Below are 19,884 nucleotides of genomic sequence, written 5' to 3'. Positions count from 1 at the left end.
TTTTTAAATGCTAATTTATTACGACTTTTTTTCATGATTTGAACTCGCCCTGAGTTAATATTTACTACTGATAGTATTTGCTTGCCTCACTTTTTGTAGGAAAGTCCACTTTCCTGTCCCTCTTTATTTGAGTAGGTAATAAATATCAATTTCATTATAATAAGTTTTTCCATTAACAATTGTAGAATCTCTATTTCTTACATAGTAAACAAACATGTCTCTAAGACAAAGCCGTTTATAATTAACTGAATACACTAAAATTCTCTGCTTCTGCTTTCAAAGTTTTTTCGCGTTAATACAATTGTTTTTCTTTTTCTCATTTCAAAACGAGAAGATAGTCGATTATTCAATTAAACGATATTCAAATGATTCCAACCACTTGCATGTAGTTACACACTCTGATTACACCTGATATTTTTTTGGGTCAGATAATCTAAAAAGAGAAAATTCCGGGTTGCCAGGATTGACAGAGGTGTCATGAATACCTAAATCTGCAGTGCCAATGACCGTGGCCGAAATGTGAATGATTGGAAAAACTTGCAAGCAGGAAACATTGCCCATATATAATTACTAGAAGACAATACTGAGAAAATGTATGCGTATACCTTGGGGAGATTGAACCATGGTTAATACAGGAGTTGCGTTCAAATCTTGAAGGAACGCGTTAATGATTTGTCCTTCGATTCCACATAGCCTTTTCGAATCACCAGGTCTGCAACTTACCGAATGCGGTGGACAGTGCCAACTGACCAATCGTGCGGGACATTTGTGAAAATTCAACTTCGGCCGAAACGTTTTCCGTGTAATCGACTTGTCCGAGCACCTGGTGAGCTTCAGAAGCTGAGCCTCGCCGCATCTTCCCTCAGCGTTCTTCGTGTATTCGTAAAGATAAATCGACCCGTCTTGGTTCATGGCGATGTAATACAACCGTACATTAATCTTGATATCGGTAATTATCTTTACGTAAATTTCTGAGCTGCAAACCACGTCGGAGACGCAAACAACGAGAACCGATCTTATGAAATCGGTGCCTCGAAGACGCTTCAAATTTTTCAAATCCTGGTCTGCGTTTCCCTCGAGAAATATAACCACCGTTCCTGGTACTAAACCGGCTACCGTGTCCAAAGCGTTCCATTTGTTCGTCAGAAAGTGAGGAACTTCTACTACAGCATTATAAATGTTGTTTGGTGGTACTGAGACGAAAAGTATGTTGCAATTGTGTTCGTAGTACGTTTGTAGTGCCGTGTTTAAGCACGAGATATCGTCCGATGATACTGTTTCCACTTCGTGAGCCTCTAATCTCTGATGAGATTTTCCGATGAAGCACAAGCCGATGAAAACTATCACCGAATGCATCTTGGGCAAAGCGACGTTGAGCCTTGCACCTTGTTGAGAAGACTGAACTTTGTTTGCAAGTAACACAGGTGCTCGATATGTGTACGGAATTTATATTCAGTGCTTTTATGTCGCTGCTGCCCAGTTAATTTTCGTGGAAAGAACGAAGGGCGCAGGCATATTTTTACGACGTAGTAAATTGCGGCAAGCCGATGTAAACAAAGTGGTTAATGTTAATCAGTAGACAACAGCAGTGAAAACTAGTTGCCCTATGCCAAGACGTAAAACATGGGTAGAATATCCATAGTGCAGTAGATTATTTGACGAATCGCTCCAGTCTTTGACTCGGCCTGAATTGTTTACTAATTGATAGTGCTGACATTATAAGTTCTCAATGGGTAACGATCATTCGTTGGTTTATCAACCATGGACTGTAATATATTTGAAAAGTGAAATTGCGATCACGTGGACATGAAACACCTCGGAATTAATGTGCATGGTATACAGAAGTCAGTCCCAGATTCGTTCAATCGAATGATTAGTACAATTCTCTTTTTCATCACTTCGCCTGCATATCGATGAACCGCAATGGAAGTTAAGCAGAGTATCTATAACGAAAGGGATTCCGCGGCCAAACAGGACGTATAGTACCTTTGCCCGCATTGTTAGATGTTAACTTCCGTTTTACAAATTCCGTTACGAACTCGACTAAGAGTACGCTAGTACTTATACTCAATCCAACCAGAAGCAAGAGAAATATTAAGTATAAATCGTCCAGCCTCATCCTAGTCGCTTTGTGATCGGTAGTTGCCTTGGTCCCGAAAAACATTGGAGGTGGCCCGGTGTTTATCTGAAAAGTTTCACACGCTTTCGTATATCCACTTTCTACTAGCGTTGTGAGAACTCTGCCACTGGGTCTCAGAAGAGCACTTGAATTCGCTGCCACCAGACCGATGGGGTACCAGCTGAGCTTTTCTTCTACGGGTTCGACGTTCTTCCACTTGGAAAGGGTCCCTCGTGTGTTCTGAAAAATATTATAATCATCAAAAGTGTGATCCTATCATTTGAGTAGATTCTAATATTCGGACTTTACATACCTTGGAGTAGAATACCGAGGTAGAATGGCCCGCCAGTAACTTGTTAAGCTCGTCATAATACATCGGAAACTCTATCAGCTTGAAATGAAGCGAATCTTTCAATGCATTATCACAAGATGCGCGGAATCGTGTCAACTTTTCGAAAGATAAAGTATAATAGTTCGTGAATGAGGAAAAGATGATGCAAGAAAAGAAGAGCGATCTCTGACCTGAAAGTCCCTGAAGATACGTGGGTAATCGTTCCTGAACCTCTCCTTGGCCATAAGAGGCCCAACGACTCGGATATCCGTCTTTTCCAAGTCATTCAACGTCCTGATTCTCTGTTCCCGAGGAGCCGAAAGAACTTTAGTCAAATCAGCTGAATAAAATTGCATGAGGTGGAAGCCAAATAACGCCAAAGACAAGAAGTAAATTCGGGCAGCACGTGTACTTCTGTCAGGTTGCATTGCTGCGCTGATTCCAAGGAACATTCCCAACAGCTTAAGCAAGGGAACTCGTCGAAAATGAGGAACGAATTTCCTTAATATATAAGTAGAAGCTGCGACAACACCGATGCCAATCCAAACCTTGGAATAATTGAAAAAAAAAGAAGAATTATTCAAAATACAATGGTATCTGCACTACTTACGCGAAATTCGAACGGCAGCAAAACGTTTACAAGCGACCGTTTGGAAGCCCATATTGAATGCGGTCCGATTACAGTCGCCTCAACGAACATATACGGTGTGGAATAAGAAACGCCGTCAAAAGAACGGACATCCAGCAATCCATAACCCAGATCTGCTTGTCGATTTGCAACCAGCGATTTGACCTCTGCGTTAAAGCCGGCGTGAGAAATTGTTTGTTAATCTGTGTTAATAGTGCCGTCGATACACCATTGGAAAGAGAATCAGTTCTTGGTAGGTTGAGGACAATTACATTCACTTTTCCCTATGCGTCCATCATCTTTATTCCAATGTGCACAGCAGATGAGACAAAAGTAAAAAGTCCTATCAGCTCTCAGTTTATCGTTATGCAAGACAAATTCGGAGCAGAAAGTTGTGCCTTACGAGCCCTTTCTGCCGGTATTGAACGTACCTGAAGGATTCTTCACCATAGTTAAAACGGGAGTTGCGTTGAAAGCTTTGACCACTTCCTCGACTATTTGCCCCTCGATTCCACATAACGTGTTCGGGACGCCAGGCCCGCAATCTAGCGTATGCGGAGGACAGGGCCAGGTGACTATTCTTATTGGGCATCTGTGGAAATTTATCGGTGACCGGAAAGCTTTATCGTCATTCAATTTCTCCGAGCATTTGGTTCGTCTCAGTAGCTGCGCTCCGCTGCAATTTCCCTCGGCTACAGCCGAATATTGGTATATATTAATTGATCCGTCCCGATCCATTGCGATGTAAAGCAACTGGGTGCTGTCCACGACGTCGACAATTGTCGTCAAGTAGATATCCGAGCCGCAAACCGAGTCGGAGACGCAGACCATAAGAATTTGCGGTATCATACGGATGCCTCGTAGTCGATTCAAGTTCTTCAAATCAATGTTCGCATTTCCCTCTAGAAATATTATCGATGATCCTAAATTTGCGTAATCTGAATTCAACAATTTGTCCCAGTCGTTTGTACGAAAATGAGGTATTTTTATTATGACATTCTCAAGATAATCTGGCGGTCCCGAAACGAACAGAATGTTACGTTGTTCCCTGTAGAGCGTTTTCAATGCGGCATTCAAGCACAACATTCCATTCGGCACCTGTATCTGAACGTTATAATCCTCCACTTCGGAACGCGATTCTCTGATCGAGCATATCAACGAAACGGAAATTATTAGCAGTAGCATTTTCACGAAAAGACGTCAAATCGTCTGCTGCGTTTGAACGACTAAACTCAATTTGCAAGTGTCATAGATCCCCGATCGATTCTAAATAGACAACAAATTTGAAACGACCAGCTACCTTTATCTATTTGCTGCCGGGTAAATTTTCTCAGAAGAAACGAGAAATCGTTACATTGATGTCATGTCCCTGGGTTGAACTTCTCACGCATAAAGTTAGTCCCTTTTAGCAAAGTCGAATCAATATATCAATTATGCAAATATGCATTTCTATATCTGAAAATATTAATACACGTATAATTGTGTATGGCTTCTAAATCGAACGATTAATCAGAATATCTTATGACTTTCGGAGTTATGATACATGTAAGTCTGAACCGCTACACATCCGGTATACTGTACTAAATAAAAGACACATATATTTATTTCCGAAAGTAATCCACGCTGAAGGCATGAGAGTTCGCCCGTGAGTGTTCACCATTGGTCAATCGCAAAGCTAATTTGATCGAAAACAGACTTTTATGATCCGGTACCATTTCGTCCAACCTTAATAACTGAATTATTCGTTCATAATCTGGAGTGAATTGCATGCCAGCGCATTGACACAGGTCTGCACCTAGATAATATCGTAAGCCAGGTCATGCCACCAACATGAAAACACTCCAACGTTATTGGCATTTTAATGGACGGCCTGAAGGATAAACAGACGTGAAAGATCCACAGGAATCTTATCACAGTAATGTATCACTGGTACTAAAATATACACAGTCTGTAGGGCTTTCTCATAACGCAATGTGTATCTTACCCTTAACTTTGATATTCTGCTCATAAATTTTCAACAACTGAAAGTACACGGCTCGAGAAAAGCTGCGACGAAACGCGTGCTTCCTCCTTTTGGTCTTACAGTGTTGTAAGTAACTTATAAACAAACTTTCTGTCGACGAATGAAAAAATATAGTAATCAAATGAATCACTCGGAGGGTCAGAGAACCACTAAAAATTTAAGTGTCCATTCCAACAGCTTGGCGCGTGACTCACCCTGCAAGAGGCTCGAATCGGAACTTATTTCAAGCTTAAACCTTACCACCGGCGAAGTTGCGATATAGATTGTTTCGTCGCCTCTTCAGTCTTCAAGCTCAACATACCATTCAGTTCATAGCGTCACAAATTCAAATGGAGTTCAATTATATGTACGCAATACCTGTATACGAATGGATGTCCGGAAATACGTAACCCACATCTACTTGTTAAATAACAACAAGTAATCTCATTTCTTTGTTTCAGTCAAGGTCAATGCAAGGGTGAGAAAATATAGTCAGTAACGAAGAGCAATTCACAACTTTTGAATATTTATGCGATAAAAGGAAAAACCAACAAAGAAAGAGCTGCAGAGCTTGACCAACTTGAGGAAAATATCAAAATTTTCTACGATCCATAATCGGTACTAGGAAAGTCAGTCAAGTACAGTGGATACAATATTTTTTCGCAATTTTACACGTGCAGTGCAAATTTATTACGACTTTCTTTATCATGAATTACAACTCACAATCAATTATTCTTTATGACGAATGGATTTCGTCTCGCTCACTTTATGCGATAAATCCTGGTTTGCTTTCTCTCACTTTCAGCGATAAGTATTCAATGACTAAATTATGGTAGGTGTACTTGCTTGCTGTAGCTTTCGTCTCGTCCCCGTCAAACTTTGCCGAAGAATGGATCGAGTAGCTCGAAGGTGTGGTGAGACGGGAAACGGTCAAAAATTGCATAACCAACCCCATTACTTATCTGTATTCTAGTTCTACTTTTATCTTTATTTATTTAATTTGTTTATTTTTATTTATTGTATTATTTTCATTGTTACTATCCATTAGGATTCACAGCTCCCTTTTTTTCAAGTTATCAAACTATTTCTGGCTTCAGCTTGACGGGACTTAGTACTAGAGCCTAATAAAACTCTATCTACCTGTCTATAACGGTCACAAAATGGATGCCGCGGTCGAAAAGGACGAATTACGCTGCCATGCTCTTTGGATGCTAATTTCCGTTTTACAAATGCCGTTACGAACTCGATTAAGAGTACGCTAGTACTTATACTCAATCCAACTAGAAGCAGAAGAAATATTAAGTATAAATCGTCCAGCCTCATCCTGGTCGCTTTATGATCGATTTTCGCTTTGACCCCGAAGAACGTTGGAGGTGGCCCGGTGTTTATCTGGAAAGTTTCACACGCTTTCGTATATCCACTTTCTACTAACGTTGAGAGAACTCTGCTACTAGGTCTCAGAAGAGCACTAGAATTCGCCACCACCAGACCGATGGGGTACCAGCTGATCTTGTCTTCTACGGGTTCGGTGTTCTTCCATTTGGAAAGGGTTCCTCCTGTGTTCTGAAAAAATATTATATTCGTCGAAAATGTGATCCTATCGTTTGGGCACGTTCTATTACCAGGACTTTACCCACCTTGGCGTAGAATACCGAGGTAGAATGGCCCTCCAGTAGCTTGTAGAGCTCGTCATAATACGTCGGGAACTCTATCAGCTTGAAAGGAAGCAAATCTGTCAATGCATTGTCACAACATGCGCGGAATCGTGTCAATGTCTTAAAAAGATGAAGTATAATAGTTCGTGAATGAGGAAAAGACGATACAGGAGGAGAAAAGCGATCTCTAACCTGGAAATCTCTGAAAATACGTGGATAATCATCCCTGAACTTCTGCTTGGCTGCAAGAGGTCCAACGACTCGGATATCCGTCTTTTCCAAGTCATCCAGCGTCCTGATTCTCTGTTCCCGAGGAGCCGAAAGAACTTTTGTCAAACCGGTCGAATAAAATTGCATCAGGTAGAAGCCGAATAACGCCAACCACAAGAAGTAAATTCGGGTAGCAGTACCGTGAGGCTCCATTGCTGCGGTGGTTCCAAGGAACATTCCCAACAGCTTAAGCAACGGAACTCGACGAAAATGAGGAACGAATTTCCTTAATATATAAGTAGAAGCTGCGACAACACCGATGCCGATCCAAACCTGGAAATAATTGAAAAAAAATGAAGAGTTATTCAAAATACAATGGTATCTGCACTACTTACGCGAAATTCGAACGGCAGCAAAACGTTTACAAGCGACCGTTTGGAAGCCCATATTGAATGAGGTCCGATTACAGTCGCCTCAACGAATATATACGGTGTGGAATAAGAAACGCCGTCAAAAGAACGGATATCCAGCAATCCATAACCCAGATCTGCTTGTCGATTTGCAACGAGCGATTTGACCTCTGCGTTAAAGCCGGCGTGAGAAATAGTTTGTTAATCTGTGTTAATAGTGCCGTCGATACACCATTGGAAAAAGAATCAGTTCTTGGTAAGTTGAGGACAATTACATTCACTTTTCCCTATGCGTCCATCATCTTTATTCCAATGTGCACAGCAGATGAGACAAAAGTAAAAAGTCCTATCAGCTCCCAGTTTATCCTTATGCAAGACAAATTCGGAGCAGAAAGTTGTGCCTTACGAGTCCTTTCTGCCGGTATTGAACGTACCTGAAGGATTCTTGACCATAGTTAAAACGGGAGTTGCGTTGAAAGCTTTGACCACTTCCTCGACTATTTGCCCTTCGATTCCACATAACGTGTTCGGGACGCCAGGCCCGCAATCTAGCGTATGCGGAGGACAGGGCCAGGTGACTATTCTTATTGGGCATCTGTGGAAATTTATCGGTGACCGGAAAGCTTTATCGTCATTCAATTTCTCCGAGCATTTGGTTCGTCTCAGTAGCTGCGCTCCGCTGCAATTTCCCTCGGCTACAGCCGAATATTGGTATATATTAATTGATCCGTCCCGATCCATTGCGATGTAATGCAACTGGGTGCTGTCCACGACGTCGACAATTGTCGTCAAGTAGATTTCCGAGCCGCAAACCGCGTCGGAGACGCAGACGATAAGAATTTGCGGTATCATACGGATGCCTCGTAGTCGATTCAAGTTCTTCAAATCAATGTCCGCATTTCCCTCTAGAAATATTATCGATGATCCTAAATTTGCGTAATCTGAATTCAACAATTTGTCCCAGTCGTTTGTACGAAAATGAGGTATTTTTATTATGACATTCCCAAGATAATCTGGCGGTCCCGAAACGAACAGAATGTTACGTTGCTCCCTGTAGAGCGTTTTTAGCGCGGTATTTAAGCAGAACATTACATTTGGCACCTGTACCTCTACTTTATAATCCTCCACTCTGGAATGCGATTCTCTGATCGCGCACATCAATGAAACAGAAATTATTATCAGCAGCATTTTTACGGAGAGATGCCAAACCGTCTGCTGTGTTCGAACGACTAAACTCAGTTTTCAAGTGACACAAATCCCCGATCGATTCTAAATAGACAACAAATTTGAAGCGACCAACTACCGTTATCTATTTACTGCAGGGTAAATTTTCTCGGAAAAAACGAGAAATTGTCACGTTGCTGTCACGTTTCAGGCTCGAAATTCCCACTCCTCGTAAAGTTAGTTCTTTTCAACAAAGTTCTATCGATATATAAATTATGTAAATATGTATTTCCATGCCAGAAAATATTGATACACGTATAATTGTGCACAGGTCGTAAATCAAACGATCAGTCAGAACATTCTATTACTCTCGGAGTTACGATACCTACAAATTAGAACGGCTACTTATCCGATACTGCAGAACAGAAAGTATAAATACACTAATTTCTGCAAGTAATCTAAGCTAAGCTTCCACGAGTTATCTCACGAGTACTTCGCCATCTGTCAATCGCAAAGCCAGTGGAACCGAAAACGGTCCTTCGAGAAGCACAACCGTTCCTTTGAATCTAAATACGTAATTCAATCATTCCTCAATAATCTAGAGTGACTGCTTTCCAGCACGCTGAAGTAGAATAGGACGTAGATAATGTTGTGAGCCAGGTCATCCTACTGAAGGACATGTTTTTACGATGGAGAAAATTGCACGAACCGAGGGTGCAGGCGAGTTCTAGTATGAGCAGTGGTCGAGTGGTGATAGTGAATTTGAATCGATCGACAGGAAACCGATGAAGACTTATCGACATTTTTGCTGTATGCGCGTAAAGAAAAACGGAGGTGAAAAATTCGCGTTAATCTTATCGCAGTAACGCTTTGCTACTACCAAAATACACGCAGGCCTGTTGTGCCTGCTTCCAATACAATGTGCTTAACGTTTTTTTGCGTCGCCACGCTGCTTATAAATTTTCAACAACTCAAAGTACACGACGCCCAAAAACTGACGACGAGGCATGCGCCTGCTCTTCTAATCGGATTACAATGCCTCAGTCGACTTGTCAACCGGCTTCCCTTCGATAAATGAAAAAACAGAGGAATCTAACGAATCACTCGGAGAGTCAGGCAACCGTTCAGCGGTTCGAGTGGCCATCTCGAGACAGCTTGGCACGTAACTCACCATAAAGAGGCTCGGATAGGGATGTAATTCAAACTGCGTGAAAGATTGTCTCGTCGCCTTTTCCATGCTCAGTCCAAGCTCAACATCCCTCTTACTTTACAGCTTTATAGATTCAGAACCATTCATATGGTTGGAAAAATAGCCAACTTTGTCAAGTTGGAATCAATCAAAAACTAAATCACCTGAACTGGAAGTAAGCGCAAGTGAACATCGAAGATATTGGAAAGCACCGAAGCAGCTGGTGACTCAAGTTTATACCCATTAACACTGATCTGCGAGAAAAAAAACTTTCTTCTCTCCATAAAATTATGTGTAATTATAAAATATTTGATGATTTTGAATCGAAATATACTAATAAAAAATATTTACAACGTATACTTTTCATGTAAACGTTATTTTTGCTTATAAATTATAATTAAACAGACAAGCTAAAAAAAAGAGTTTTCAAGTCAACAAGTTTAAACATTAAACTCGTCAGAAAATCTATCCACTAGTATAATTATACTTATTTTGTAGTTTTCTTTCTATTGATATCATCGATTGGAGTTTCACGGCAAATCGACCAACAAAAACCCGCAAGCATTCCTTCTGACTATTTTCCGTTGCATCATCTTTCTATGTGCAATATGATCCGGGTTTGCAATGGAAAAAAAGGAAAGCAGATATGGATCCGGCAAATGAAATCCTTCATGTCCGTAATATGTTTGTTTGAAGGAGGATTTCGTGGCAGGCCTGTGTAATCAGCTGAACTTAAACAAGTGCACACGAAAATTAAATGCAAGATTACAAGACTACGTCACGAATGGTTTTCCGGTTAGTAACCAGTCAGCAACAATCAGCAGTCTTCAACTTGGCGCCGGGGTTCGGATCCCGAATCGTAACTCTGACATCGAGGTAGCCAACGTCTCGTCCCGTCTATTAGGGTGATTTGGATCTGGCCGGAAATTTATTCAGCACCAGCGCGAATCAGATATTAATATTTCACGGTATTCCCGCGCCATTCGGACGATCTCCGTATAACCTGCATGAATTTCAAACTGGAGAGGCACACGATGAGCGGGCATTTCGCGACTTAATTGCGTTGGGCCGATCCGTCACGCATCACACCGAAACAAAGGCCAACGCCTTTGACGCCTACGTTGCAGCCTGACGTATTAATTAGAATCCCCGTTGATTGAATTCTAACTCAACCCTCGTCCCGGCCTTCGGAACTTCGGAGAGCATGGTTTTTGAGCTCCGTCCACGAGTGGCTTTGGTTTCAATTTTCATCCCTGGAGGAATTTCGTACTAAAATTATAATTTATCGTCTCGTTTTGAGTGACATTTATCATCTTCCGGTCTAGTCAAACTCACGCCGATACGCGTGCAACGCCCGCTGATTTTTGACCACTCGTTAAACATTTAGCTCAGAGTTGTGCATCTAGGTTTGAAATTGCGGGTCATTTATACCACCGCATTTGGTATTGTGAACTTCAGAGGGGGCCGATGAATTCCGAGGGTCGCGAGTTCGAATAGGGGGGTTGATTTGGCGTCAGTTTATACAGTTGGTCTCAACCGACGGATTTTGCTCAATTAGTCATGGTATACACTCGTTGCCTAATTTGACAAGTGACAATCACTCCGCGGTTCCACATGAAACGTTAATTGAAACGCGGCATGGATAGGATCAAGTTTGAATTCCGTTCTCAGCCCCGGATGCGCGCTACGTTTTCGAAATTTCGAAATTTTAAAAAAAGAAAAGAAGGAAAAATAAATATACTTCGTACATCAAGTAACTTTATGTATCGCATAAAGCTGTATTAACCAATTTCCAGGCGAGTGTCTTTAGTGATAATATTAACATCGCCATTTTACCAAATCAAAGTTCTCGGACCGTGGAGACGTTTTATCTATTGAACTGTGCATACGGGTTGTAAAGACTTGTTCAAAATTCATTCAAGAATGAATTATTTCTCGGATAGTAACTTTTCCGATGAATTTAACAATTCAAAACACTCGTCATTTTCGAGAGGGGAGAAAATGTTGAGCGTTTCTTTCCTCCATTTGGAATGTCGCAGGGAATATTCAATGATAAATACAAACGAAAGTATAGTTCACGTACTGTACATGTTTGAATTGAAAATTTATTCGAGTAGAACGAAACAGGCGTCGCGCAAACTTCTTCCAGAGTTCATGTTTTAAGAAATATAACATCTGCAGCGAAAACTAGTCGAATTGGACTACCAATTTTTTCACATCCTAGTTTCCTAGCGACAATAGGGCGAGCAAAATACTCCTGCAGAAAACACAAATCCGACTGTCCCCGAAAGTCTCAAGGCAATGCTGTGCTATTATACATTAGCAAAGATGCGAACCGTACAGAGAAGCTGACACAATGCACGAATAAAAGTGAGTAACAAGAGTGGAACGGGATCTGGCGAGTCTTTTGACGACGCGGGTCCTCCTGACTTTTAAAAGCCTGGAAAGCTGCAGCGATACGAGCTTTCGGATATCACAATGGAACCACGGTAGCTACAATCTACGCCATATATCGCAGTACACAATTTCTCCGTTACATCGGGGCCGAATGGCGCAGGAATACGAAAGAACGTTTGTCCTTGCACTGTCTTATCCTCTCTCCGACGATTCGGCTACCCTCGCTTGAAATTATACGTACGGATGCCTCCTCGAGTAACGTTGTACAAGATACACAACCTGGTACCGAGAAAATTTCGAAAAGTTCTTTGCTTACGGCTACGTCTGCCACTCCTGCAGGATCTTGTTTATTTTAAATCAACCCCACGTACCGGGTGGCATCCGCATAGTGACCCAGAACAGTTTTCTGTGCCGGCTGATTCAGCGTCCAGGTCTCGTGAGACTCCGAAGAAATATTTTCACGCTATCGATTTCTTTCGCGTCTTGCTTACCTCACTTTTTATTCATGCAAACGTCCCGAACGTCGCCTGTTAAGCATCCGGCCAGCCAGAAGTTTCAGGATTCAATCGAACAATTCGACGAGAGGAAATGCTGAGATTCCTTTTGAAAAAAAGCTTGCGAAATTGGTTCAGGCGACGAGATGGCGGACCCGGTATTTGAATTAGGCTGGTTAACGTGACCCTCGACACCCCGAAGGCCTCGAGGCGTTTTGAGACTCCCCTCTTGCCGTCGACGTGTCTGGCCCTCGTCTCCGACGCCGTTGGCTGTATGACGTACTAGAAAAAACGACTGGCTGAACGTATCATGGCAAGAATGCCACTAACGCGTCGAACTGTCATTAATATCTGCCACCCCCAATGACCTCAACATCCTCCGGTTATCACCGAAATTTAAGGCACGTAGTGATGCCCGTCTTGGTGGCTCAGATATGATGGACGAGGATCCGTTCGTCAGGTGTTGCCAGAGGGAAAAGAGCGGCAACGCGATCTCGATTCTTCAATCTGGAATATCGCGGATATGATGCGTGAGTCGTGAATCTCGACGCCGGTCCCACAAGTACTCAAAATTTCAATCGAATCGCATGAATGTATACAATGTCACGTTTCACGAAAGCCCTACTCTGACTAGAAGCTGGCCGCCATTTAAAGGAGACAGCGTGAAAAGCTCGAAGACGTTCGTGACCGAGGTGGCACGTTTAAAAAGCTTTTCTAAATGGCGCGTGAAAATTTTGTAACGCGGTAGAAGAATGTTGGGAGATTGTTATTTTTTAGTTAAAATGAAGTAACCTCAACCTCATCACTAGAACAATGAAGGAGGACGAAATTCGATGAATCGTACGATTTTTTTCGATATTTGCAGTGTATGATAAGAAAGCAGGATATTTTTTAACACCAATTTTTCATTGATCAAACTATCTTCGAAAGTCTTAATCTCCACATTTCCCAACGTTTCTGCTTACACGCAAAGGGAAATAATAAGAATCGACTTGACGTAAGAAACTTTTTTCACAAAAACTTGGAAAACCTTCGCTGAATAGCGGATTTTTATCTCGGCTAATAGAAAATCGACTTGCAGAATTCATTGTGTCACGTTGAACTTACATGTACGGAAGTGATGAAAAAACTTTTGCAGCTCGGCGACATTGTTGTTTCCAAAAACTATCAGATATCTATGCCGATAAAGGGAGCGGTTGGTTCTTTTCTCGATCGCGTTGCACACCGAAGTCTCGACTCCTAACCCATTGCGAAACGTTCCTATAACAAAAGCAACGCATATGCCCAGGTTTTTGTCAGAGCACTTTAGCCTCAACTCTCAACGATCACAATTGATTCTTGCTCCTTTGTGCGACGGTCGCTTTTCGCTTTTAATCGTCGTTATCGCGTGAGTATTTCCATCCACTGAGCCACTTCGATGAATGCTGCTTTCTTGCTCGTTTTTTCCTCCGAAGTCTGCCGACGGTCGGTGAACTTCGCAATCGCGATTTCCGCGAAACTGCGGGCAACGAGATGTGGCAACTTTACGTAGTGGAATGGCTACGATTTTTGCGGAAAATTGACCCAACAATATTCCTCGAGTTAGTATCAAGCTTTATTTATTCCGCGAGTCCTTTTTCCGCTCGGTTGCACGGGGTGGGTTCATGTTGCAAATTTGATTTGAATTTGCACAACAGCGAGAGACATACTGTAATGCTGTACGTTTTATCCACCCTCGGTAATATTTTCATGTAATAAAGGCTAGTTCCACCTCACAAATTAGCCCGGTTGTTTGTTTGACGTATACAAAGTTGGGTTGCTGGTTGGAAAAGGTTTTCATGGTCCCTGAAGGGTCTGTGAAACCACTGACAGTCTTTTGTGGCCCATTACGACCTTTCCTCGAACGCGGAGAGTGCACGTGAAGAGAAATGGGGAAATGAAACATTTTTAAAACGACCAGTTTTTTAATTCCAAACTGCAAAGTGCACATTCGCCGTTTAGCAAAGTACCACATCTGAAGTGATTTGAACGAGAAATGTCGATCGATTGAAACATTCTACGGAAGAGCTGCGAAAGAGAAAACCCGGTGAAATCACAGGATGAGAAAAATATGCAGTTCCGTGTTATTATTGTTCGAGGAAAATTACAAGAGGTGAATATTTTCCGGTTTTCAAATTTGCAACGGGACGTGAATACGAACATTTGCATAAGTATGTCTGTTATACGTAGATACATACCTATAACTGTACCCATGTTCTACATATGCAATTCTCGCCACGAGCGGAAAAAAAATAATCAGCAAACCGAGATCGTAGAACGAACGAACGAACAAATGAGAAAACGAACATACGGCTGCGGAAATAAAATAATGGTTTTTATTTGAAACTCGGGGCAAAATGTTGGAGCTAATACAACGCAGAGAAAGCTTCAGTTCTCTGCTGGTCAGGCGTTTTGCCAAAATTCGTTTGAACGTCCAGTTTAGTAACGAGGTGAGAAATTGTAGGTACGCTTTCCAATTTCGCCTAGCGTGTGAACGGGAAAGCGGTTTCGATCTAAACGCGTCATCACGAGTCCAACGCAGAATTTATAATGCCTTACGTATAAGTGACGGATTTTCAATCTAATTAATTTTCTCGTTTTTATCGGGTTGAATTCGGGTCTTCGATTATACTTCTGGATTCTATTTTTCTTATTTTTCTCCCGATGAAATTTCTCCACTTATATTTCCATCACGCATTTGCGTTTACGGATTCTCGAACATTGTTCGAAAAATTACGGGGAATATTTGTATTCACAAAGCCACTATCAATCATTTAGCGGAAAGTTACTTCGGCAAGCCGAAGTGGGTACGTGGATACAAAAGGCCTCCCCGTGGAATCGTGACTGTATTGCAAACAGCGAAAGCTCGCCTTCAACTCGCCCCAGTCAGAGATTACAATTTAGAGTGAAGCGAGCCTTGCGCGTAAAGGAAATGGAGATGTAGAGAGAGATTTGATGTTCCGAGCCTTGCGCAGATCCGGAAACACATTTTTGGCTCAAGTATACCAAAAGCTTTGTAAGCTCTCGCCGTTTCAGCTGCAAAATGAAGTACACTGCCCGCTTGAACTGCAGAAAATGCCCGATTAAAATTCACTTTACGTATAATTTTCTCCATCTGCAGATCCCGGAATTCTCTCAAATCTCGCCTTCCATTACATCCGATAAAACATTCTCATTTCACCCTCGCTCGTCACCCCCCCTCGAAACTGAATATAACGCGTAATTCAATTCCATTACGACACACGTGGCGCAGACTCGACCAGCCAGCCTCGTCCGGAAAAGTTACACCCTCAAAAAAGGGGTTGCAGAGGCTCGGTGGTTTCCTTTGTGGCGGAGCGTAGGGAGCTTTTAACCGGCCAAACTCAAGCTTGCGAAATCGAGTTTGAAGTACGGCGGGTCTGAGTGCGATTATTCCGACACCTGATATGCCGAGCTCAGAGTGCAGAGACTCGTGCTCGCAGATTTCTGGGCGGCAGGTACATACCTGTTGATTCCCTCGGAGCCGGAAGCACATCTACGGGATCTGCAGCCGCCTCCGAGAGTCAACTCGCAATTTCCAAATCGCCAAATCGAACCAGCGACGATCCAACTTGTGCCAAATTCTGTTTCAGTGCGACCCGGGCGTCGGAGTCGACCGTTTCTTCCACGCTCTCTACTCCAGGCGAGACGCTCTGATGCCTCTTCTCCTGGGCACAGCGTGCTCCGAGGTGACTGAAACCCTGGCAAAGATCGTCCCCTACTGGAGCATTGCCCAAGTCTCCTTCGGATCTACGGCTCCGGCGTTGTCCGACGCCACAGAGTTTCCACTTTTCCGTCGCACCGTCGCACCAGACTCGAGTCACAACCCTGCCAGGATCGCCCTGATCAAGCACCTCGGCTGGGACACGGTCACGGCGCTATCGCAGAACGGGGACATGTACTCCCTGGTGGGTGAGCCCAGTTTTCTTACCGGATTATACCCGACGCCGATTTTTTACCCGAATGCGAAGAACTGCCTGACCGCTGAGAAATATGTGACATTTTTTTATACGTGTGTAGAATTCTCTATGTCAAAGGTGAAAATTAATGAAAGTCAAGGTTTTACGTTTCGGCCCTGAGGGGGGTCCTGATACGTAGAAAAATTTAATTATACTTATGCAACCTCGTATCAGACGAGACTTTCTACATGAAAGAAAGTCAAAAAAAAAAACCCGCAACAGCGGTGAAAATCAAGTTAATAATCCACAGACCAGATAATATCCATTACACATCCACCAACCCTGATGGTAATTCACTTATCATCCAAGTCAACGGGAAGTTTTTATATTTAATCGAATTTTTCTGAGGATCAGGGCCCCCTTCAGAACCGAAACGTCAAATCTTGACTCCCGTTCATTTTGACCTTCGATATCGAGAATTCTATACATATTAAGATAAGATCGAAAAATCATTGAAAATTTGTCATGCAGTAACTATATAATTATAGTAAAACGCGTGTCGTTGCAATTGTTAAGATTGTGGGAAAGTGTGGTAGAAGTCACTGTTTAGTGGGATCGTAGTTGTCGATATCACATTCTCTCTAAATGCGGCATGAAATCTGTACGTTTAGTTAACCCGTGACGTCTATTTATCGCTCCACCAACATCGGATTATCTGATTAGGTACACGTACAAAGTTCATTTTCATTTTCTACCTAGAACTGTACCTTTCGGTTGTTGTAAGACGTGAGAATAGTCGAGGACCGTACAGTAACTACATATAACTAGAAACTCTGGGTCAGCTACGGTTTATAAAACCAAATTATACAAAACCATCGAAGGCGAGCGTTCGTTGTGAAACGACAGCAATCCGGAAGATCTATAGTTTAATCCGTGTTACAGGCTCAGGCTCGCTTCTTCGCGTAATCCGAGAAGCCGCCATTCGGAATCTCCTGAGCATTGGACTTTGAAAATGGGAACATTTCGACTCGGGCTGTTAGCGTTTTTGAGATTAAATTAATACCGCCTATCGGCAGAATTTCTCCGAGATTTCGTGCTAATCGAACACCCGGATCAAAAACTTTGCTCATCACAAGTTACGGAGTTGTCCAGGGTGACGGTAGACTCCGAGGAATTCCTGTTATCAACTTTCACATTTTCGAGTTACATCTCTGGACGGACGATCGAGAGCCGGTCCTAAAATCGGATGACCGATCGGTCAAAGTCTCATCCTGGCGGGATATTCGATAGATTTTTCATACCCCGGGAAGGCTCATCTGCGGCTCTAGCGGTAAAAGGTCAACACGTATCGAACGCTGCTCCTCGATCAATAAAAGAAATTCGGAACGCCTCGGAGAGACAATATATATTCATTCGCAGATATACCGAAGCGTGAAAAAGAATTGGCAAGAAAACACGCGATATTAATTCGGGGTGATCGACGCCGCGTTATAGTATGAACTGAACCCTGTAACATTACCTGATGAGAAGCGGCCAACGTACGCGGACCAAGCGTCAAGCACTAAAAGCTCTCAGCCCGGAACGATTTTGGCCCGCGTTAGGCCGACCTTCTCTCGCTTCTCGGCAGGGGAGAGAATGTCTCGCCTTTCTTTGCGGGGGTGGAAAAAATATGTTGATGTACATGTTTCACGTTTCAGGCGGTAAATGACTTGGTCACGGAGCTGGAACAAGCTAACATCACGTGTACCGCCACCATCACGTTTGCAGCGAACGACTACAAAGAGCAGCTGCGCACTTTAAAGGTGAGCCTGACTTTGTTTCTTACGACGGTTTTGTCCCGGGGAAGAAATTGCCCGTTTATATTGTTTTAGAATTAAGGGATTTTCGCCTAAGGTGCTTTCAGTTTAATTTCAAAACTCGTTCGCACTTTAATCACGGTTATTCGTACAGAGAATAAAACACCGCCGGCTGAAATGGGTTAATTTGAAAAAAACGGAAAACACGCAAAGAGCCAAATTTTCGAGGCTTCGGTCGTTTCCGGGACAACGAAGATTTCATTTCTGGGCCCGTCTTCCCCGCGGTAGTCGACTTATTGTTATTCGGTTCTTCCGCGTCTTGCCTCCAAATTTACAAGAGAATAAGGGAAGGAGACCCGGATTATTTCGTTGTAGGAACGAGAAGCTCCAACATCGCAGGGAGTAAAAGTTCCTCGGCTGATGTGTACGAAGTTTTGAACTATGTAACATGTCGAGGGGATTAAAAATTGTACATATAAGGAATGTTTGCTCTCTTGGATGTTATATGCGAACGAATCTCCCTCAGGATGCTGAAAGTGAAGAGCTGAAATGCGAGGGGCCAAGTTTTATGCATTACGAACGTTTAATACCCCGTGGGACCCTTGAACAAGAGACTGATAATTTATTTGCCCAATTTGAATCGTACCGTCTTCTTGCACAGTCCCCATAGGCATGGGAACAAGCAGACCTCGAATATGACCTTTGAATGTCGTCGGGACAGGATGATTCATAACCATCGTCTTTGGCTTGATCTCGCATCTGGACCCCCATTCCCTAGCCGTGCGAAAACTTTTTTGGGAGCATTTAATTCACCGTCCCTTTGTTCAAGATAAACTTGCCGATACGTGCGATTTCGTGTTACGATTCTCAGGCCGCTCGCGACAGACAGCCTCGTGAGATAGTGTGATTAATTAATCGACTGGCCAATTCATCATTCGCAGTATCAAGTAAGAGAACCGGCTAAGGAATTCTGAATAGATAAAAAACAAGCCGACTTCGAACTTCCCATTTTCTCACCGCAGGTTCCAAATCCACAGAAAAAATAAGATACTAATATCCAATTCGCATTTCGAACTGCAAATTGAGATTCGTGATTAACGATTTAGAAGCCAAATTACAGGAAAATGACGGCTTTTTTTTAGATTTCAACCACTATAATGGATCCACCATTACAAATTTTGTAATTCTAGCCTTGAATTCTTTATCGGTGACGCAAAGTACTGCTTCCTATCAATTTTTACTAAAATCCGAATATTTGAAAAATTTTCTTTCACCAAATTCGATTTGCCATTCTGGATTTGGCAGATCTGACTTCAGAATCGTAATCAGGAGCCCAAAAACTATTATATTACGGTACCAGTTTACATTCGAATCCATTCATTCGGTCTCAAGATATCATCATATTTATTTAATTTTTAAAAATTTTATTTTTAGAAAATTCAAAATGTACCCAACCGATCAAAGCCAAGATCTAATCAGTTCTAAGTTTGGAAAAGCTGCGTTGGTTGAGACCAAAATTATTGAAATCCGATAACTCGTTCTCGAAATATCATC

The 19,884-nt window shown here is 42.4% G+C and overlaps 1 protein-coding gene across 4 annotated transcripts in view; it reads left to right on the top strand.

Annotated features, from left to right (window-relative positions):
* LOC107223296 (gamma-aminobutyric acid type B receptor subunit 2) overlaps positions 1-19,884 on the top strand; it is a 103,129-nt gene that overhangs the window by 46,844 nt on the left and 36,401 nt on the right. For all 4 annotated transcript variants that reach the window (XM_046733868.1, XM_046733867.1, XM_046733869.1 and 1 more), the window contains exons 3-4: positions 16,229-16,543; positions 18,232-18,336. In XM_046733868.1, the coding sequence (XP_046589824.1) occupies positions 16,229-16,543; positions 18,232-18,336 (420 nt within the window). The remainder of the gene's footprint in view (positions 1-16,228; positions 16,544-18,231; positions 18,337-19,884) is intronic.

Source organism: Neodiprion lecontei, chromosome 3 (assembly GCF_021901455.1).
Source record: "Neodiprion lecontei isolate iyNeoLeco1 chromosome 3, iyNeoLeco1.1, whole genome shotgun sequence".
NCBI classification, from domain to species: Eukaryota; Metazoa; Arthropoda; class Insecta; order Hymenoptera; family Diprionidae; genus Neodiprion; species Neodiprion lecontei.
Note: the sequence above shows the minus strand (reverse complement) of the source record. Positions and strands in the feature narration are given on the sequence as shown.